Source organism: Dermacentor albipictus, chromosome 1, assembly GCF_038994185.2.
Source record: "Dermacentor albipictus isolate Rhodes 1998 colony chromosome 1, USDA_Dalb.pri_finalv2, whole genome shotgun sequence".
Lineage (NCBI taxonomy): Eukaryota > Metazoa > Arthropoda > Arachnida > Ixodida > Ixodidae > Dermacentor > Dermacentor albipictus.
In genome coordinates this window covers 463,649,166-463,668,017 of record NC_091821.1, presented here as the reverse complement: position 1 = coordinate 463,668,017, position 18,852 = coordinate 463,649,166, and the positions used below count along the sequence as shown (strand labels likewise).

Genomic DNA, 18,852 nt, shown 5'->3' with positions numbered 1-18,852 from the left:
AGGCGCACATCGATTCCATCTCGGTCCTTGAATCGACGCAAGGGTGTATTTGCTCGCGGTCGGAAGGAAACGAGGTCACCCACACATGTCCTGCTATACGCACCTTCGTCGGACCACAACCCGCATCGAACAGTAGGCGTATCGATTGAACGTGATGCATAGCACGTGTGCGCGCTTCTTGATGAGTAGGCGCTCTGAGACATCGGGGTGCAAGACGGTTGATGCGAAGGTGAGGGCCACCTCTGCGTCATAATTCGGAACTATTTATTTTTCCAAGTGACTGAACGATATCCCCCGTGGACTTTCTCTTCTTCCTTTAATCTTTCCGTCCCCTTTTCCCTTTCCCCAGTGTAGGGTAGCCAACCGGGCTCAGTCCTGGTTAACCTCCCTACCTTTCATTTATCATTTGCTCTCTCTATTTATTTTTCTCAGACAGTGCAGGGACGCAGATAAGTAAGGAGACGTACGATACGACGCAGGGTTCGATACTCGGCGAAATAGTTTTCTACAGAAATTGCTAGGCGGAACTTTGGCGCCAGTGTTTAAGTTAGCTGACGAGCACATCGGTTCAGTCAGCATTGGTATGATTGGTATAGTACATGGATTTGGCTAAACGTCGTCCTAGACAGGTTTGTGGCTTTGAGGTTGACCATTTTTCAACGAAAGGTTCCGTCATAAACAACAATCCGCAGTGATTATACGTGTACGCAGAGGCTTACTGCTTTGCTGTGTTAAAAGAAATGACGATTGAGGAAATTCAGAAATATATCATTGTTCACAGTCGAATATAGTAGCCGCCAGTAATTGTTTTGTTCATGAAGTTCAGTTTAATATTTAATTGCAATTAGCTATTTTTAATTCTTTTAATACCGTGCTGTCAATGAATAAATTGTAGGAAATTGAAAGAAACTTGGAAGTTGCGTGTTTTCAGTCAGGTAATTCTTGCCAGTTCATTTTTGCTGGCTGATAAAAGAAACCCAGCGAAAAATTTAAAAAAATCACGCGGCAACTTCTCTGGGAGTTGTCTAAGTATGCGTAAGCATTGTGCCACTAGCTCATCTCCACGCAGCCGGGTGTCATTATCAATGCTATGATCCGACCAGTACAAACGACAACGCTGCGGCGAATTGATAACGCAAGTAAACTATTTCAGGTGGCGGGGCCAGCTGCGTTGATGACGTTCCGATCATCGTAGGCCGCTATCGTTCTTTAGCGCCTTATCCATCCGCGTCGAAGCATTATGAACCGTGATTAATCGTACTCCGGCGACGGCTGCGTATGGCGTGGCCTGCGCGGGCCCTATCTTAAAAGCGATCTGCGATGACGACAGAGAGCGCCAAGTGCCGATAGCTTCGTGTGCGCTGTGTTCTTTCCGCTTAGTTTGCGTTGACGCTAGGGGCAGCGCGAAGGTGAACTCGCTCGCTGCTGCGGTCCTTATCTTGAAAGTGATCCTCTTACGTGACGGACTCACAGGCGGGTTTCCTCGTTGGGTAGGCATAGAAATGCTTATGCATTTAAAATATCACGTGACTAACAGTCCGCCCGCTTCAAAAAGCGGCGGCCTCAAACACGCTCCATAGCAGGTTGTGCGGCATAGATGACGCTTTATTTGGCGCGCCCGCCCGCGACAGCGCACCCAGGCGCGCCTGCCAATTCCTGTGGAGCGTCTTTGAGGGCGCTGCTTTTTGGTGCGGGCCGACGGTTAGTTATGGGGTGATATTCTTCATTTTTTCGCTGGCTTTTTTTTTTGTCAGCCAGAAAAATTAAACTGGCAAAAGTGCTTGGCTGGAAACATGCCACTTTAAGTTCAATTTTCTACAAGTTCTTCATTCACAGCATGCCATTCAGATCAGTGATTAAAAAAAGTTAGCCACTTGCAAATAATAAATTGAATGACATCAACGAAAAATTATTGGCGGCTGCTCTACTCGACTGTGAGCTGGGACACCCTGTATGTGTGCACCTAAGCAGCAAGGTGATGTACACAGCTCTCCACCGATGGCTCCCAGTTGGGTGAAATTGCTTTGAATGGCCGTCGGCGAACCCACGCGGCGGTTGTACGAGTACAAGGTGTATATATGGCGGCGAACGAGCGCACCCTGCAGCTCTGGCAATTGTCCCGTTCTCGTTGGCGCCGTCCGCATGGGCTCTCGCGAAACAGTGCACGCGCACTTCGGCAATAGCGGTCACATGCCTCGGCGAGATACGCGAGGCTTATATAGAGTAGGCGCTTGCGTCGTATACAAATGAATAAATACAGTGACCTTCGACTCGGTGCGAGCACCAGCCAACTCCGAATGCGCGCGTCGTTCCATCATGGCAGTCGTTGCACAATGCACCACGGAGTGCGGGTCGCCGGCTGTCGCCTTTTCCGTCTCCGTTCCCACGCACTTTCGTTACGGCGGCGAGGGCTCTATAACAGGTGCAACCCGATCCAATGGGGCCGAACCGGCGTGTGGTGTAATCTTCAGCGGAATGAAATGATTCGGGAATGACGCGAAACCTTACCTAGTCTTTGCGGATGTGAGAACCATTACAGAACCGAACTTCACAAACAGTTCAAAGTAATTTACCGTGCATTCAAATTTGCACGAAAGTGCCCTGTGCCTGCGCCTGTTGTGTATGCGCCGGTAATCGCGCGTTCGAGATGGAATCGTTCGCCGTGTATCTATATATGTACGGCACTGTGTGTTTCGCAGGGTTCCCTGGCCGAGTCTCTAGGCGCTGTTCGCACTGTGCTCCGCGCCACGCGACTGGCGCTCGAGGTGGTCAACGCGTCCAGCTCGCCGCCGGAGGACGCCGAGCCGCACTGCGCCCGGGCCCTGGCCCGAGCCCTGGGCTGCGGAGCCTGCGCATCGCTGCCGCCCGCGACAGGGAGCAAAGGTATGCACCCGAGCACATGGGATGGCACATCTATGCCAAATGCGTGTGTTGTTTGTCCCTCTTTACCCCTCTATTACGGCGTATGTGTGCGCGCGTACTTGAGTTTGCCTCCACTGAACACCTGAGCGTGTATCCACGGCTGCGTTAAGCAGTATCGGTCATCTTAAATGAAGTTGCTATTTTTTTTTTAGCACTTGTTTTCGGTCTCTCCAGCATGTATAGAGTCGACGTCAAAAGTTTATCGGGCGCGAAATTTAGGAAGAACCTGACTATTTCCGCAGCCTGGAATTTATATATCTGCGGCGTGAACCAGAATATGTGGCCAACTCCGCGCGGTGCTATTTTACTACCTGCTGTGACACAGACTAAGCGAAAATGCAGCTTTTTTTCGGGAAATCCACCACTTGCAAACTTTTGGCTTTTGATGCCCAGTGCATGTTCGCGTGCCTGTGGTGGTATGTGTGCGGTCTGGATAAACGTTTGAGCCTGCATACTTAATCCCCGGTCGTGTAGCCATGGCTCCCCTAAGTAGTAGCATGGCAGTGCTTCCTTATAATAAGGCTACTCTATTTTATTTTTTGACATCGATAGCGGATGTATTTCCGTACCTCCTTACGGTAACATACATACGCGCCGGTTGGAGTTAACACTTAATCCCTTGTCGCACACGCATTATTCCCTTAGGTAGCATAGCTATGTGCTCTTACGAAAAGCGCACTATTTCTAGTTCGACTATCTATCTTGAGTTGAGACTACCTGGAGTTGGACGAAACGTATGGTCGAGCGCGGGACATATAGCAGTGTACGCCTCACCGGGCAACGCCGAAGTAACGCAAAAAATGGAAAACGAAGGGGCGAGGGGGAACAACAGTGATTTTCCGGTTGCTTGCACTCCTTAGGCAGACTCTCTCGTCATCGGTTTCCTCCGCAAAAAATTGAACCAAATCGACGTGCTGCCGCACATTTGTATCGTTGGCGGTATGCCACGCACGCCTTAATCTGATGGCAATCCACGATGATACGTTCCGCTCACGTGTCCTGGCGCCATGACCTTGTCATGCTTTGCAATCGAGTTTCCGGTGTAAACGCTGGTATTACTTTCGGGGTTTCTCAGTAGAGGCGTTTGGAATTCACACATAACGGTCACAGATTCTGACGTGTGACGGCAAAACAACGTAGCGTGTGTCGGTCTGAACGGTGAGATATCTGTGTACTATGAGGGTTTACCTGGGGTGGTGCCAGGAGACGAGAGGAAGGCGTTGTTCACTTTGCTTGCTTTTTAAATTTTGCCTTCAGCTCAGGTACTCGACCAGACTGCCTGCCACGCTATTGCACCCTGAATTTTTTATGGATCGAATAGTAGTGCATATTTGAATGAAAGGTTACCTATCAGTAAACGCAGCTAGGCACCACAGTCAGCATGTCACGTCTGTCTCACTCGTGTTATTTGCTGTTCTTACTGCCGTCTTTTATACGTTGTTCGGAACGTGCTTGTACTAGATTCTGCGTGCACTGTGGCCCTTTGGTGCCGTAGCCATTGTCCTTTTATGGCATAAACATTTTATTTGTGCTCGCACCGTCCGATCAGGCCTGAGCGAAGAGGTGTCTGTAAGGAGTCCCTTTCCCATTGCTTTTAGGTGCGACGAGGGACAAACGAATGCAGATGTAAACTTCAGACCAGATGAGCGAAGTTGGTATCCATTTCTAACGTCATGTCTGAAATGTTGGCCTTCTGGTTTTACTTGCGACACGGATAAATATGAACTGCTACAGATGTATCCAGAAATGAAAGAGATGAGGGTAGCATGGTGTGATTGCAGGATGTGTCGTTAGACGTACCTCTAATCTTTGATGCCGCTTGCGTGTCATTACTCTAATTATTTGCTATTGTAAGCAGCTGACTGATTACACACGTTATAGTGTGTCGACTCATTAGAGCAGTAACAGTGACCCACATGCTGTGGCTGCCGGAATCACACCGATCACTCCATTAATGGTCTATAACTCAAGCGTTCGACTGTACATTTCAGTGCATTGTATTTTGAGCGAATCGTCTACAGCATGTGTAGAAAAAGAAAATGAGGGCAGAGGCATGTTTTTCCGACAGTGACCAAAAGAAGTGGAAAGGCTTCACCATTGGCCCGGACATGCTCGGGCCTATGTGTGAATGCGGCCCGGGGTGGCTGCCTGGCTGCACTGGAGGACCTGGAAACACCCTGGGGTGACCTGGTGTCGTCCCTACACCGCCTTCTGCCGCGGTTGGTGGGTGCTTACAGTCTGGACGAGGCATTGTCACTGCTGGATTCAAGGGTATCCGAGGCCGTCATCCACGCCATGGAGAATGGTCCTGAACTTGCCAAGAGGGTGCGTATTGTTGTTGTCTTACGCTAGCCTGTACTAGCGACATGATCGTAGGCTATAGGGAGCTGCAGTGATTAACATTGCGGATATGTGGGAACGGGGCTGTCAGTTTCAACATGCGCAAATAGGTAGCCACGGTAGAAGAAAAGAATTGAAGCCGAGAAACGTCGGCTCAGCTCGCGACAATCAATCAATCAATCAATCAATCAATCAATCAATCAATCAATCAATCAATCAATCAATCAATCAATCAGTCAGTCAATCATTGTTGTAGCGTCTTTCGCCGCCGCGATAGCCATGCTCAGCGCACGCTCTTCCGAGAAGAGAACGGGTGCGGCAGCAACGTGGCGGCCTCCGCACTCGCACGTTTGCGACGAGGTCGACAAATGCACAAACGACCGAAATTGCCCAAGCACGCATGCCGGGAGAAAATTTGCGCAGAGCGATTGGCAAATCACTCGAGCGAGTGGATTTAAAGCCTACCGGGAAGCAAGCACACTGAGCTGGCCGAGCCCGCTGAGCGTAGGTCACGTGTTTGGCCCACTGTTTGAGAAAGATAATGCGAAGGGGATCGCTTGCTGGCGGGCTGCGTGACCTAATGCTCCCTCGTACATAGTTTATATCCTGGCTCCGTGGCGCTCTTTGGCCAAACCTGGCCCTTGCGCCACAAAAAACCACACATCATCATCATATCCTGGCTCCATGCATGTAGCTCCGCAGAGGATGCGAGCAAGGAGGGCACGCTAGGCACCCTTGTGTTCTTTATTTTCACAGTTGTGGCTCCAGTACCCTGTCCTGTGCTTACCTCGAAAAAATTTCTTGCGATATTAAGCACAGCTTTTTGTGAGAATGAATGCTTTACACAATCGTGTCTTAGACAGTCAGACAATCAAGTGATAATACGCTACTTTAGCTTCACTTAATGTGTACCCTTGATGGTCATTTAAATTATTTGTTTACCCGCCGCGGTAGAGTAAACGGTAGCGGCTGCTGAGGTCGAGGCCATGGGTTTGATTTCCGTCCGCTGCGGCCGCACGCCCGCATATGTGCACGTGGAAGAAACCGACGGGGTTAAAATTAAACCTGCAGCTCTTACACCCAAGGTTCCTCTGGGACGTTAAACCCCACGAGTCAAATCAATTGTTTGTTTCAAACCAGAGGCCATGAGCACTTGGCGAAGCAGCAGCTGACGGTACGCTTCCCGTTTGCTTCCAGGTGAAGTTGGAATGTGGCGACCCTCGGCGGCGCCCGGGTGGCGCCAACCGAACCGAGAACCGGACTGAGCTCCCTGCCGCAGCCGGGCGGCGACCCTCGGGCGCAACCCTGCGGGGCGCCGACGCGGCGCTGCGGTCGCGCCAGCGCGAGCTTCTGCGGCAGCTGAGCGCCTCGCGCACCCTCTTCTCGTCATTGGCCGGCGCTGTGTGTGACCCGGACGTGGTGGCCCCGCCACCCTGCTGGAATGGCGTCCAGATTGGACGGTGCGTACTTTGTTGCGGCATCCCGACGTTCAAATAGTAAAAGTTACGAAAAAAGAAAAAAAAAGACACCTACCTTATTGTTTTGGAATATGCGGCTTTCAGATTATAAGCTCCAAGTAACGTCGACAGTAGCAAAACCTCGCTATAGCAAAGTTGAAGATGGTTAATCAGGCTGTTCTCTCTTTCTTTTTAGCCGTTGTCCGCCCTCATGGACAACATTACACACCCGGGCGAGGCGTGAGACATGAGATTTAATTTTCAGTGAATAAGCCAAGGCCCGCAGCACACTGCTGTGGGGTTACAAAAGGTTACCTTCTGCCATGTTGTAATCAGCGAAATAACTGGTTCCTCTGATGCAGCTGTCAATGTTAATGCATATTCGCTGTAATCGTATGCACAGAAGTAGTGGCACAACACGTCCTTAAGGAATTCTTTATAGGAATTATGATTACTGCTTGATGTCCATTTATTCGTTAATTAACGAGATTTAGTGGAGTTCTCTGGAGGCATTGGATACCAAAAAAAAGAAAGCGAACCTGTGTACTGGGCTTTACGCGCGTATGTTAAAGGACCCTAGGTGGTCAAAAGCGATTCGGAGCACTCCGCTACCGCTTCTCCCATAGCCTTTGTTTGCCTAGAGGTGATCAACCTCTGCAGTTATTATTCTTAACACTTTCTCTGTCTCTAAACCCAATGAATCCATGCCTAGTGGTGCAGCAGTAGTGCATTAGCTTCTTAGTCTAAACCCCACAAAACAAAAAGAAAAGGCACTTTTGGAAGCTACTCGTGAAAATTTGACCTCGACAGGGAAAACGAAATTGATTTGATTTATCTGTTGCTTTAATCAAAAGTATTCAACAATTATAGTCACCTTTAGTACCTTTCAGTACAGTTGAATATAATGGTGGGTTGTACTAACCAAAGTTTATTTAATGGAAGTATGCCTATTTGAATATAGAACAGCATGGCTTAGAGAAACGAATGCAGAAGGATATTCTAGCCAAAGAACGGAATACTATTTGGTACTAGGTACCCCATGTGATGTGCAGGAAAGATGATAAATGGTCTCTTATTGTAGAATGCTGGACATGAAGGGAATGGAAACAGGGCAAGGGCCAACAGTGGCTTAGTTGGAAGTAATGCAGCCACATTGTACTAGAAAATTTGCGAGTACTTACTATGGGCATAGTTGGTAAAAGGCAAGTGGGATTGGAGAGTACACATGTTGTTTCAACAGGATTATATAGAGTACTTGCAAATTTTCACTTTAGCCTTCCAGTATCATGCTAGTTGCACTCATTTTAGTGTTGGTGTTGGCTTCGTTAGCATGCGCACTCATCTACAGTGGGAGCTAGGATTGCAGCTGCCTCAATAATGCCTTTCTTCAACCCATTGAGCCTGAACTTCGAAAACCGGTTTGCAGAAATTGGTCTGGGGTCCAAACCTCGTGGAGAAGCCAACATGCCTTTGCCCGTCTGACTTCGCTTGGATATTAAGACATTCTTGCCAATGCTTCATCTTGAATGCAGCTACAGGATCACGTACAATCACACCACAACTGAATGGCGCTGCTTGCTAATCTCTTTTCATATGCTGCATTTGCACGGTTCTAATGCACCCCGAATTTAATGTACTCCCAATTTTTGCGGGCTTGAAATAAGAAAATAGATGTGCCCCTGAATGTAACATGCAGCTCAGTGTAATGCGCGCCTGATTTATAAGAGAAAAGTATACCATGTCCCAATGTTCGCAATGAGAAAGGACGAGATGTACAGAAATGAAAGCGACACGTCGTCGCCATTTGCACTTCATTGGCCACAGATGTCATACATAGAAGGTGGTATTCTCGAGCGATCAGTTTTAGATATACTGCTGTCACTTTCACGAGATATTACGCGACTCAGCACTGGACTTCCCGAAATATGCGGCGAGAGCATTCCTGTCCCTCTGCGCAGTTATGCAGCTTGACACAATGCCAGAAACGTTGATGGTCGTATACGCCGACGCCCCACTGCGCTCAGATGTTCTCCATCCAAGTCTGAACTACTTCTCTGCAAGAAAAGACCCAGAGGCTGCAGTCACCGTGATTGGAAACCAGCGCCCGAGAGCAAAATACGGCTTTTCCCTGGTGATGGGTCCCAGTGCCCCGAATGGACTTGCTCCGAATATTGGGGATGTATATCGAGTCTAACGGTGCCAATGGAATCGCACTCGGAAAGATCACTGCAAGGACGGAGAGTGCTTTCGGCCTCATCCGGAGAATCGTCAACAGGTACCGGGGAATCAAGGAAGACAATCTTCACCGCATTATACATACTTTTGTGCTCTGCCACCTTTCATACTCAGCGGCCATGCATAATTGGCATGTTGCAGAGATGAACAAGCTCAGTTCACTCATCAGAATGGTCTTTAAGCTTGTCCTCGGCTTACCTGTAAGCACTCACACCGAAAATCTGTTCAAGTTCGGAGACCACAACATGCTTGAAGAAATAATCAAGGTGCAAGAGTGCTCACAGCTGCTCAGGCTATCCGGCACCCCGGCAGGCCGCAAGATACTCGAGGAGATGGGCCCTAACCCTGTCGACCAGTGCCCTGACGCAGTTCGGATTCTCAGCGACATCACGTCTCAACTGCACATCATGCCCATTCCCCGTGATATGCACCCTGCAAACAATGTCGACAGCCATCAGGCCAGGGGTAGAGCTCTACTCGAGCATGTCCGTAACAACCACATTGAGGCAAGCTTCATGGATGCCGTGGCATATGTCCAACAAGAGGCATTGGCCGTCTCCATTGTCGACTCCAATTCCAGGCTCACTTGCTGTGCTACGCTATGCTCTTTGAAGCCCGTGGTAGCCAAACAGGTTGCAATGGCACTGCCTGTGCTCGACGGTCGCAAAGAGGCAATATATAGCTATTCTAAGGCAGCCATTAAAGCATGCCAAACCGTGATGGTCTTCCCTCAGGCCCTCCACATTCTCCATAGCGCCAAAAGTATCTCTCTCCATTCTCCCACTTGGCCTGCTCGCTCAGTTCGGGCAGATTGGGGGCTCTTCCTGTAACCCTAACAAGGGTACACACGAGGCTGCGCCACCTCCACAGTACCCCTCCCCTGCGGGGAACCCTTGCTCACGTTCAATGAGGTCACCACACACTACTATCTTTCAAGACAGAGGTTCCCCGTGCCTTATGCACGGTGTGGGAGGTCACCCTACGACTTTTAGAAGCCAGTGCGTATCCCAACCTTGCCGTTTTTCATGCAATATACCCTGAAAGGTATCGCAGTGTGTACTGCTCTGGCTGTGGACTAACGTCATTGTTGGACCATGTGTTGTAGGAGTGAAGCCATCGGCTGCTCCTTCAATGTGGATAGGGGGGCTGTACTCTTGGCCAGTCCAGAACTCAACGACCAAACCCTGGCCGTCCAGAGTGCCCGCAATCGGGCCGTCAAGCTCGGCTTGGTGGTGCCTACGTGGGATTAGCTGGGTGGCGCGAGGTCTCCCCTGCATCTTCTCTGGACCGAATAAAGTTCTTTCGCTCACTCACTCGCTCACAGCTGTATGAAGTAAGAATAGTAGTTTTATCGGCTGTATAAACTTGTAAACATAGGCATACTAACTAAATTAATAAACATGGTGTCATGCGTGCACAATTTGACATGAACACATCTCACTCAATGATCGCGGAAACTCGCTGTCAAAACGCTGCAGTGAGAAAATGCGGCAGCAGCAGTGAGCGAATTGACCTTCATGTAGCCGCTCGAATCCATGCGAAGTAAGCCGCGAAGAGACAGCGCAGTGCGGACTCTGTACCCATCGCAGATGACTTTCAGGATACAGCGGCCTGGCCGGGTGCGCGCACTTGCCCAGAGTAGAACCTGCCTCTCCCTCCGAATCCTTGCGCGTGATGGAACGCGCACTTCTCCTGTGCTTTCCGCCATTTTTCTGCCGTCGTGTGCTTGAGGTAGAGCCGTGATCGCCGGCTCACCCTCACATGCTTTCACTTGCACATAAGCAGGCGGCATGCGGCGACGATTTTATCGCCCTTGGACTTTAAGGAATCTTACGGCGACGCCAAAAACAGAAATGTGCCTGGAGTTTCCATATAATTGCTATAGCAAAAAAATATACGGAGCAAAGACGTTCTTATTCACCCTTGTCAGATAACCTTATTCACATCTCGTGCTTTATTGCCATGTTTCTCTACCCACTGATTTTATAGCAGCTTTTGATGTGCACATGTTGTTTGCTAATTAACATCATTGCTCCCTGGTCATTTGTATGTGCAGATATGTAAAGCCTGTAGTCACCCCTGGCATAGCTGCTCAGCATGATAACCCTGAAGCAAGACATCAAGTGTCAACCTGGGACTCCTGGTTGGACACACATGCCCGTCGCCTGAAGGAAATGACAACAGTAAGAAACTGAATATGCCATATCCATTATGGCAATGCTGAGAACAGGATTTATGTTGTGCTGTGATGAGACCATTTAATTCATCTTCATCATTGTGAAAATATGATATAAGCTTGGCTAATCATCCTCTTGATGCAATGGTACTGCAATGAAGTGCTTTTGACTGCGGCAGGTATTTAAGCCATGGAAGGATGGTGTTATTTTCAGTATTGTTGCAGTTTACAATAACTGAATACACTTTACTATCATAACACCGTTTATAAGATTGCAATTTGTCTTGACATTTTGCATTGCAACTGCTTAGAAAAATGATAACATTTGTGTTGTTGCCGTGTGTGATAGGTAAATGAGATTGCAATCTCATAAGGTCATTTACTGTACAACATATGAGATTGCAAATTGTCGTGAACCTTTGCTTTTTCACTGGTTCCCTCAAATAAATTTGTAATGTTTCAAGCATAACAAATTTTTTGTTGCAGCAGATATAAACATTGTGACTTGCAGTGGTTTTGAATACAGACTTTATTTTTCAGTGACCCCGCAGGGGCGTCTGCGCAAGCAGGCGTTTGGTGTGTTGCGACACCACGGACCCGAGCACACGAGGGTTGGACCCTCCCGCGTGTAGCCGTGCGCGGCTTAGCCGTGTCCGGGGAAAAGGGGATCCTGGGGGTTGAGCCAATGCCGGGTGTTTGGACCTTTACGGCCCCTCGGCGGCGGCAACACACCCCTTTGGCCTCGGCTTCACGTAGACGGCACCCCCGGACTGACCCACCCGGGGGAAATCGGCAGTCGCCTTTTCCTGTCCTCCTCTCCAATCTTCGTCTTTCTCTCTCGTCTTTTTCATCTTTCCTGTCTTCTCATTACTTCTCCTCACTTCCTAGTTTCCCGGCGGCAAGGGTTAACCTTGTGTAGCTAGCCAGCCTTGGTTATGCTGTATTTGGTTATAGCAGCGATGTACGGCTGGCGTTGGCAGGGTCTCTCTAGCAGGAACTCCTGTCACGTCCCCCTGTTGGGCTCCATGGTGGGTGGTCGGCATCGCGGCCGAAAACCCTACTGAACTTATGGAAAACGCTTTTCCCAAACTCCCTGATCGCCCTCACAAACGAGGGCGCACCGAAGATCTCTTTCAGTTTTTCGGACGACAAGTCCAGAACTTTCCTAAATATCATGTGATCCACTCAGAAAACCCAGACAAACTAGTGCGTAACATCTCACCGTTCCTCGTTTCGAAGTCTTTAACTGAAGTTTTTGGAACAGGATATAAGGCGTCGAGAATGACAAGTGGTGATCTTCTCTTGGAGCTCCACGATAAGAAGCAGTACGAGAAACTGCCGAAACTTGTCTCGTTTGGCGAAACCCAAATAACAGTAACTCCGCACCGTACCATGAACACCACCCGCGGCGTTGTCTCGGACGATGACATGCTAGAGCTCACTGAAGCTGAACTCTTGGAGGGCTTCAGTGAACAGAATGTAATAAATGTTAAGCGAATTAAGATCAGGCGAGACGGTAAAGAGATCAACACGAAACACCTTATACTCACGTTCGGTTCAAGTGTCCTTCCCGAGTCCATCGAGGCCGGTTATATCAAACTTCGTGTTAGGCCATACGTGCCAAATCCTCTCAGATGTTTTAAGTGCCAAAGGTTCGGCCACAGTTCACAGAACTGTCGAGGCCGGCTGACATGTGCCAAGTGTAGTGACACTGAACATTCCTCCGAAACATGCCAGAAGACTCCACATTGTGTCAACTGTGATGGCGAGCACGCCGCATACTCGCGCGGCTGCCCGTCCTGGAAAAGAGAAAAAGAGATTGTGACAATCAAAGTCAAAGAAAATATATCTTTCAAGGAGGCACGTAGGCGGGTGTCATACCTGTCTAAGAGCAGCTTTGCCCATGTGGCGCGTAAGGGGGCAGCGTCGCAACGGCCTCCGGCGGCTGTCAGACCCACAGGCAGTGAGTCGGCAGTTACGCCATCTGCCCCCGCGGCGGTTGCAGCTAGCGCTGCTCCGTCAACCGAGGAGAAGGGACCATCCACCCCAAAGGTGGGTGCAGCCGAGGCTGCCCCAACCTCCGAGGCCCCTTCCAGCGCTGGCAACGTCCAGCGCAGCCAAATCCCTCAGGGAACCCCATCGACCTCCGGGCTGGTGGGCGCAGGGGTCTTGCCCTCCAAGGCGGGACTCCCTCTGAAAACCTCTCGCTCGCAAGAGCGCTTGTCCGGCGCCTCACACGAGGCAATGGACACTACACCTGACCCCAAGGCGCACCAAACGCCTAAGGAGCGTCGAGAATCGCTCGAACGCTTCAGAAAGAACAAAACACCTATTACAGGGCCTCGAAAGGGCTCTGTACTATAAGGCATCCACTCCGTCTCCGTAAACACAGCACCAATTCACCTTAAACATGGATACACAAATCATCCAATGGAACATCAGAGGTCTCCTTAGAAACCTTGATGATTTGCAAGAACTTATCCACAAACATAATCCAAAAGTGCTGTGTTTACAGGAAACTCACCTAAAATCTAAACACACAAACTTTCTCCGTACGTATCTGACGTTTCGCAAAGATCGCGATGATGCCGTCGCATCATCGGGTGGTGTTGCGATTCTTACTCATAGAAGTATTGCATGTCAACCTTTACAGCTACAAACGCCCCTTGAAGCAGTGGCGGTTCGAGTTGTCCTACTAAACAAACTCATCACCATCTGCTCCCTTTACATACCCCCGCATTACCAACTGAACAAACATGAATTTCACTCCTTGATCGATCAATTGCCAGAACCTTATGCTGTTCTTGGCGATTTCAATGCGCACTGCTCTCTGTGGGGCGACTCTCGTATAGATGCGCGAGGTCGCCTTGTTGAACAGTTCCTTTTCTCTTCTGGAGCGTGCCTTCTCAATAAAAAAGAGCCCACATATTACTCTCTTGCAAACCGATCCTTTTCGTCAATAGATCTCAGTATAGTCTCCCCGTCTGTACTGCCTGAACTTGAATGGGAAGTTACCGACAACCCTTACGGTAGCGATCACTTCCCTATACTGCTAAGATCATATAAAGAAAACGAATATCCACCATACGCTCCTAGGTGGAAGATTGAGACAGCTGATTGGGAGAAATTTCGATCTCTAACTAGTATCTCATGGGCTGACCTGTCTTCATTAGAAATTGACGCTGCAGTCGAGTTTTTTACAGCATTCATAATAGATGTCGCATATAAATGCATATCAGAAGTAAAAGGCTTGGCCTGCAAACGGCGTGTCCCATGGTGGAACGACGATTGTAGGATCGCTCGTAAAAAACAGAACAGGGCGTGGGGGTTGCTACGCGCTTCTCCCACTGCAGAAAATCTAGTCAACTTTAAAAAAGTAAAATCCGAAGGCAGGCGAACCCGCCGACAGGCCAGACGAGAAAGTTGGCAGAAGTTTCTATCAAGTATTAACTCGTTCAGAGATGAGGCGAAAGCCTGGAACAGGGTCAATAGGATAAGAGGGCGACAAGCACATGCACTCCCTTTGGTAAACACAGAAGGTGATACCCTACAAGATCAGGCGGACTCACTTGGGGAGCACTTTGAGAGCGTGTCAAGTGCCAACCATTACTCGCAATCCTTTCTGAAATATAAAGAAATAGAAGAATCCAAGCCACTCATCAATAAATGCCGACAGAATGAACCATATAATTGTCCATTTAGTGCTGCCGAGTTGAAAGCGGCCTTGAGCGCATGCAAGAGTTCCGCACCAGGATCTGATAGAATCTTATATGAAATGCTCAAAAACTTACACAATGACACGCAACTTACACTACTTACACTTTTCAACACCATCTGGGATGCAGGGTACCTTCCAACCGCGTGGAAGGAAGCCATTGTAGTCCCTGTTTTGAAACAAGGCAAAGACCCTTCCTCAGTGGCAAGTTACCGCCCGATAGCCCTCACAAGTTGCCTTTGTAAGGTGTTCGAAAAAATGATAAATCGGCGACTCATCTTTTTCCTTGAACAGAGCAAAATTCTTGATCCTTATCAGTGCGGCTTCCGAGAAGGACGCTCCACAACTGACCACCTTGTACGTGTAGAAGCAAATATCCGGGACGCATTTGTACACAAACAATTCTTCTTATCCATATTCCTTGATATGGAGAAGGCGTACGATACGACGTGGCGTTACGGAATCTTAAGAGACTTGTCAGAAATGGGCATCCATGGTAATATGTTTAATATAATAAAAAGCTATCTGTCAAATCGTACCTTCCGGGTAAAAGTCGGCAATGCACTCTCACGTCCTTTTACGCAAGAAACGGGTGTACCCCAAGGAGGCGTGCTCAGCTGCACGCTATTTATCGTGAAGATGAATACGCTTCGTGCTTCACTACCACCCGCCATCTTTTACTCTGTCTACGTGGACGACATTCAAATAGCTTTCAAATCCTGTAACCTCGCAGTCTGCGAGAGACAGGTACAGCATGGCCTGAACAAAGTGTCAATGTGGGCAGACAAGAATGGGTTTAAGATCAATCCTAACAAAAGCTCTTGTGTTCTTTTTACAAGAAAGAGAGGACTTATCCCAGATCCTTGCATAGAACTGCGTGGACAACAGATCCCTGTAAACAAAGAACACAAATTTCTAGGTGTCATACTTGACTACAGACTCACCTTCGTCCCCCACATTAAACATCTCAAAGAAAAGTGTCTAAAAACAATGAACATAATCAAACTTCTATCCCAGACTACGTGGAGTAGTGACAGGAAGTGCTTAATGAATCTCTATAAAAGCCTCATTCGATCACGACTAGACTATGGCGCCGTGATTTACCACTCTGCCGCCCCAAGCGCACTAAGGATGCTAGACCCAGTCCACCATCTAGGAATCCGTCTGGCCACTGGCGCATTCAGAACGAGTCCCATACAAAGTTTATATGCAGAATCGAATGAGTGGTCTCTTCATATCCAGAGAACATACACCAGCCACACATATTTTCTGAAAGTCCACGCAAATCCTCAACATCCCTGTTTTAATACCATTCATGACATGACATATGCTACACTCTTTCGCAATCGTCCCTCCGTAAGACAGCCTTTCTCGCTGCGTGTGAGGGAGCTTAGTGAAGAAATGCACATTCCACTCCTCGAGCTTCGCCTAATGCATCCAGCCAAGCTGCTACCTCCTTGGGAGTGGCAGCTCATACAATGTGATATATCTTTCATGCAAGTTACAAAACACGCTCCAGAGATTGAAATCCTAATGCATTTCCGGGAACTCCAGCACAAATACTCCTGCACGGAGTTCTACACAGACGCATCGAAGTCACACGACGGGGTGTCCTATGCAGCCGTCGGTCTATCCTTCTCGGAATCCGACGTACTGCATCCGGAAACTAGTATCTTTACGGCTGAGGCCTACGCACTGCTGTCGGCCGTAAAGCATATAAATAAATCACAACTCCAGAAATCAGTTATATATACGGACTCCCTCAGTGTTGTGAAGGCCTTGATGTCATTTTCTAAGCACAAAAACCCAGTCATCAACGAACTCTATTCCGTCCTATGTAAAACGTATATATGTAACCAGCATGTCATCATATGCTGGGTGCCCGGTCATAGGGCCATTGAAGGCAATGTTCTGGCGGACCAGATGGCCACATCAGTTGTATCGTATTCTGTAAATCCTACCGCAGCAGTCCCTGTCACAGATCTGAGGCCCTACTTGCGCAGAAAACTGCGGAACTACTGGCAACGCTCGTGGGACAGGGAAACAAACAATAAACTGCATGTAATCAAGCCACAATTAGGTTTCTGGCCTCCCGTAACAAAATCCCGCCGGACAGATGTCCTATTCTGCCGTCTAAGAATAGGACACACTTTCGGCACACATAACTTTTTACTCACTGGAAATGATCCTCCAACTTGCGGTAGATGCGGGGACAGGCTGACCGTCCTCCACGTCCTCTTGGAGTGTCGGGAAGCCGAATACGAAAGAAAGAAACATTTTCCCTTAGCATACCAGCAGCGCATCCCCCTTCATCCCGTTATGTTACTCGGCCCAGAACCTTTATTTGACACCAACGCAGTCCTAAGTTTTCTGAAAGATGTTGTTTTGCATGTTTTTAGCCCACATGTTCGTAGCGGGTCCTCTCTTCAGAGGATACCGCCGCGATAGCTCTTTAGTATAGCACATGCCTCTAGGCCCTTGTGTTTCAAGGGCTCTGGCGAGGCAGCAGTGCTTTAGGTATTTTAACCATCCTATATATTTTTATTGTGCATCATTCTTCTACGATGGATTTTAATGTTCATAGTATTCATCATTAGTCATCGCCATAATTTTATAGTACATAGATTTTACGCACTTTACTGCGACTATTTTAGGCCACCTTACAGCCAAGTCACATCTTCCATAATACATCCTTAACACTACCACCAGTCATGGCGCTCTTTGGCCAAACCTGGCCCTTGCGCCACAAAACAACATACATCATCATCATTTATTTTTCAGTGATGAAGCCCAAGTTCGTGATTTTGTAGCATGTTTATGAGCAATCTTGCTGTCACACCATGATGTATATTACGGTATAACTTCTGTAACAGGTTGAAAAACAGGAAGTGCTTGCTGTCGTGTTTGTGAAAAAGCATGCTATGTTGAAGTCAGCTAGCCAGCTGTTTCTTGAGTGTCAATTGCTCTTTGCAGTGTAGAACACAGGTTTGCTGATACTTGCCGACTGCTGCTGTTACTGTGCAGTAGCCAGTGAGGACAGAGTAATACGTCAGCTGTGCTGACATGTCTATACATTTTAAATCACCTAAGGTTCAAATTTATGGTGTGTGCCATTGCCAAACTGGTAGTTCTTAAAGACACATGCCTTGTGGAAACAGGAGCTCTCAAAACCCGTACTCGTTGTGCTCTCCAGCGAGCAGAAATGTTTCAGTCAGTGAGCAAAAGTGGGAGCATTGTTAACCGGTGACCGAGCAGGAGCAGTTCCTGTGGGCAGAGCAATTCGAGTTGCTTCTGTGAGAAGAGCAGAGCACAAAGAATATCTCGTGATCTCTCTGCATTGTATCAATTTGCTTTGCTTTTATTTTGGTTTTGCTGGTTCAGCCATATTATGCCTGTGAAGATGGCAGAAATGGTGGCAGCTCATATACTGAAACCAATGTGCGGGCTTTCAGATTTAACAGCTGAAAACACTTGGCTGCAATGGTGTGGGATGCATTCATATTGAATAAAAATGTGTGTGATTGAGATGGTGACAGCTGTGAACGTCACATATGTTTTCCATTTGACATACACAAAATACCAGGATGCTTTGGCCACACGGTGCATTTGCTCTGTCACCCTCGTGTCTGCTCTGCAACTCCACAGAATGGTTCAGCAGTAGAGCAAGTAGCCCTGCCCTAATGCTACTGTTGCACTCTTCATGGCCTGGCACCTGTCTTGTTCACCTGTTGAAATGCATCTGTAAATAGCATATTTAAACTCACCCATGAGACATTGTCTGCCTTATGCAACCTTGGTGACCTGAGTTGCGTGAGGAAATGCTTTGTTTGGTTATCAAATCGTGTTCATGGTGTGTGCAGGAAATTCTCAACCACAAGGTGTCAATGATGCCAGAATCGGACTCTTACGTGATGGAAGGCAGCGGCAGTGGTGCCTGGGCAGGCGAGGACAGTTCAGATGACGAGGACTTTGACAGTGGCTCTGGCAGTGGGGAAGGTATGTGCTTC

The 18,852-nt window shown here is 48.3% G+C and overlaps 1 protein-coding gene across 1 annotated transcript in view; it reads left to right on the top strand.

Moving 5' to 3' along the window:
• Positions 1-18,852, top strand: part of LOC135905597 (glypican-5-like) — a 174,511-nt gene that overhangs the window by 144,796 nt on the left and 10,863 nt on the right. Inside the window, exons 4-8 of the mRNA XM_065436546.2 lie at positions 2,700-2,883; positions 4,991-5,247; positions 6,460-6,722; positions 11,011-11,137; positions 18,706-18,841. Of these exons, the coding sequence (XP_065292618.2) occupies positions 2,700-2,883; positions 4,991-5,247; positions 6,460-6,722; positions 11,011-11,137; positions 18,706-18,841 (967 nt within the window). The remainder of the gene's footprint in view (positions 1-2,699; positions 2,884-4,990; positions 5,248-6,459; positions 6,723-11,010; positions 11,138-18,705; positions 18,842-18,852) is intronic.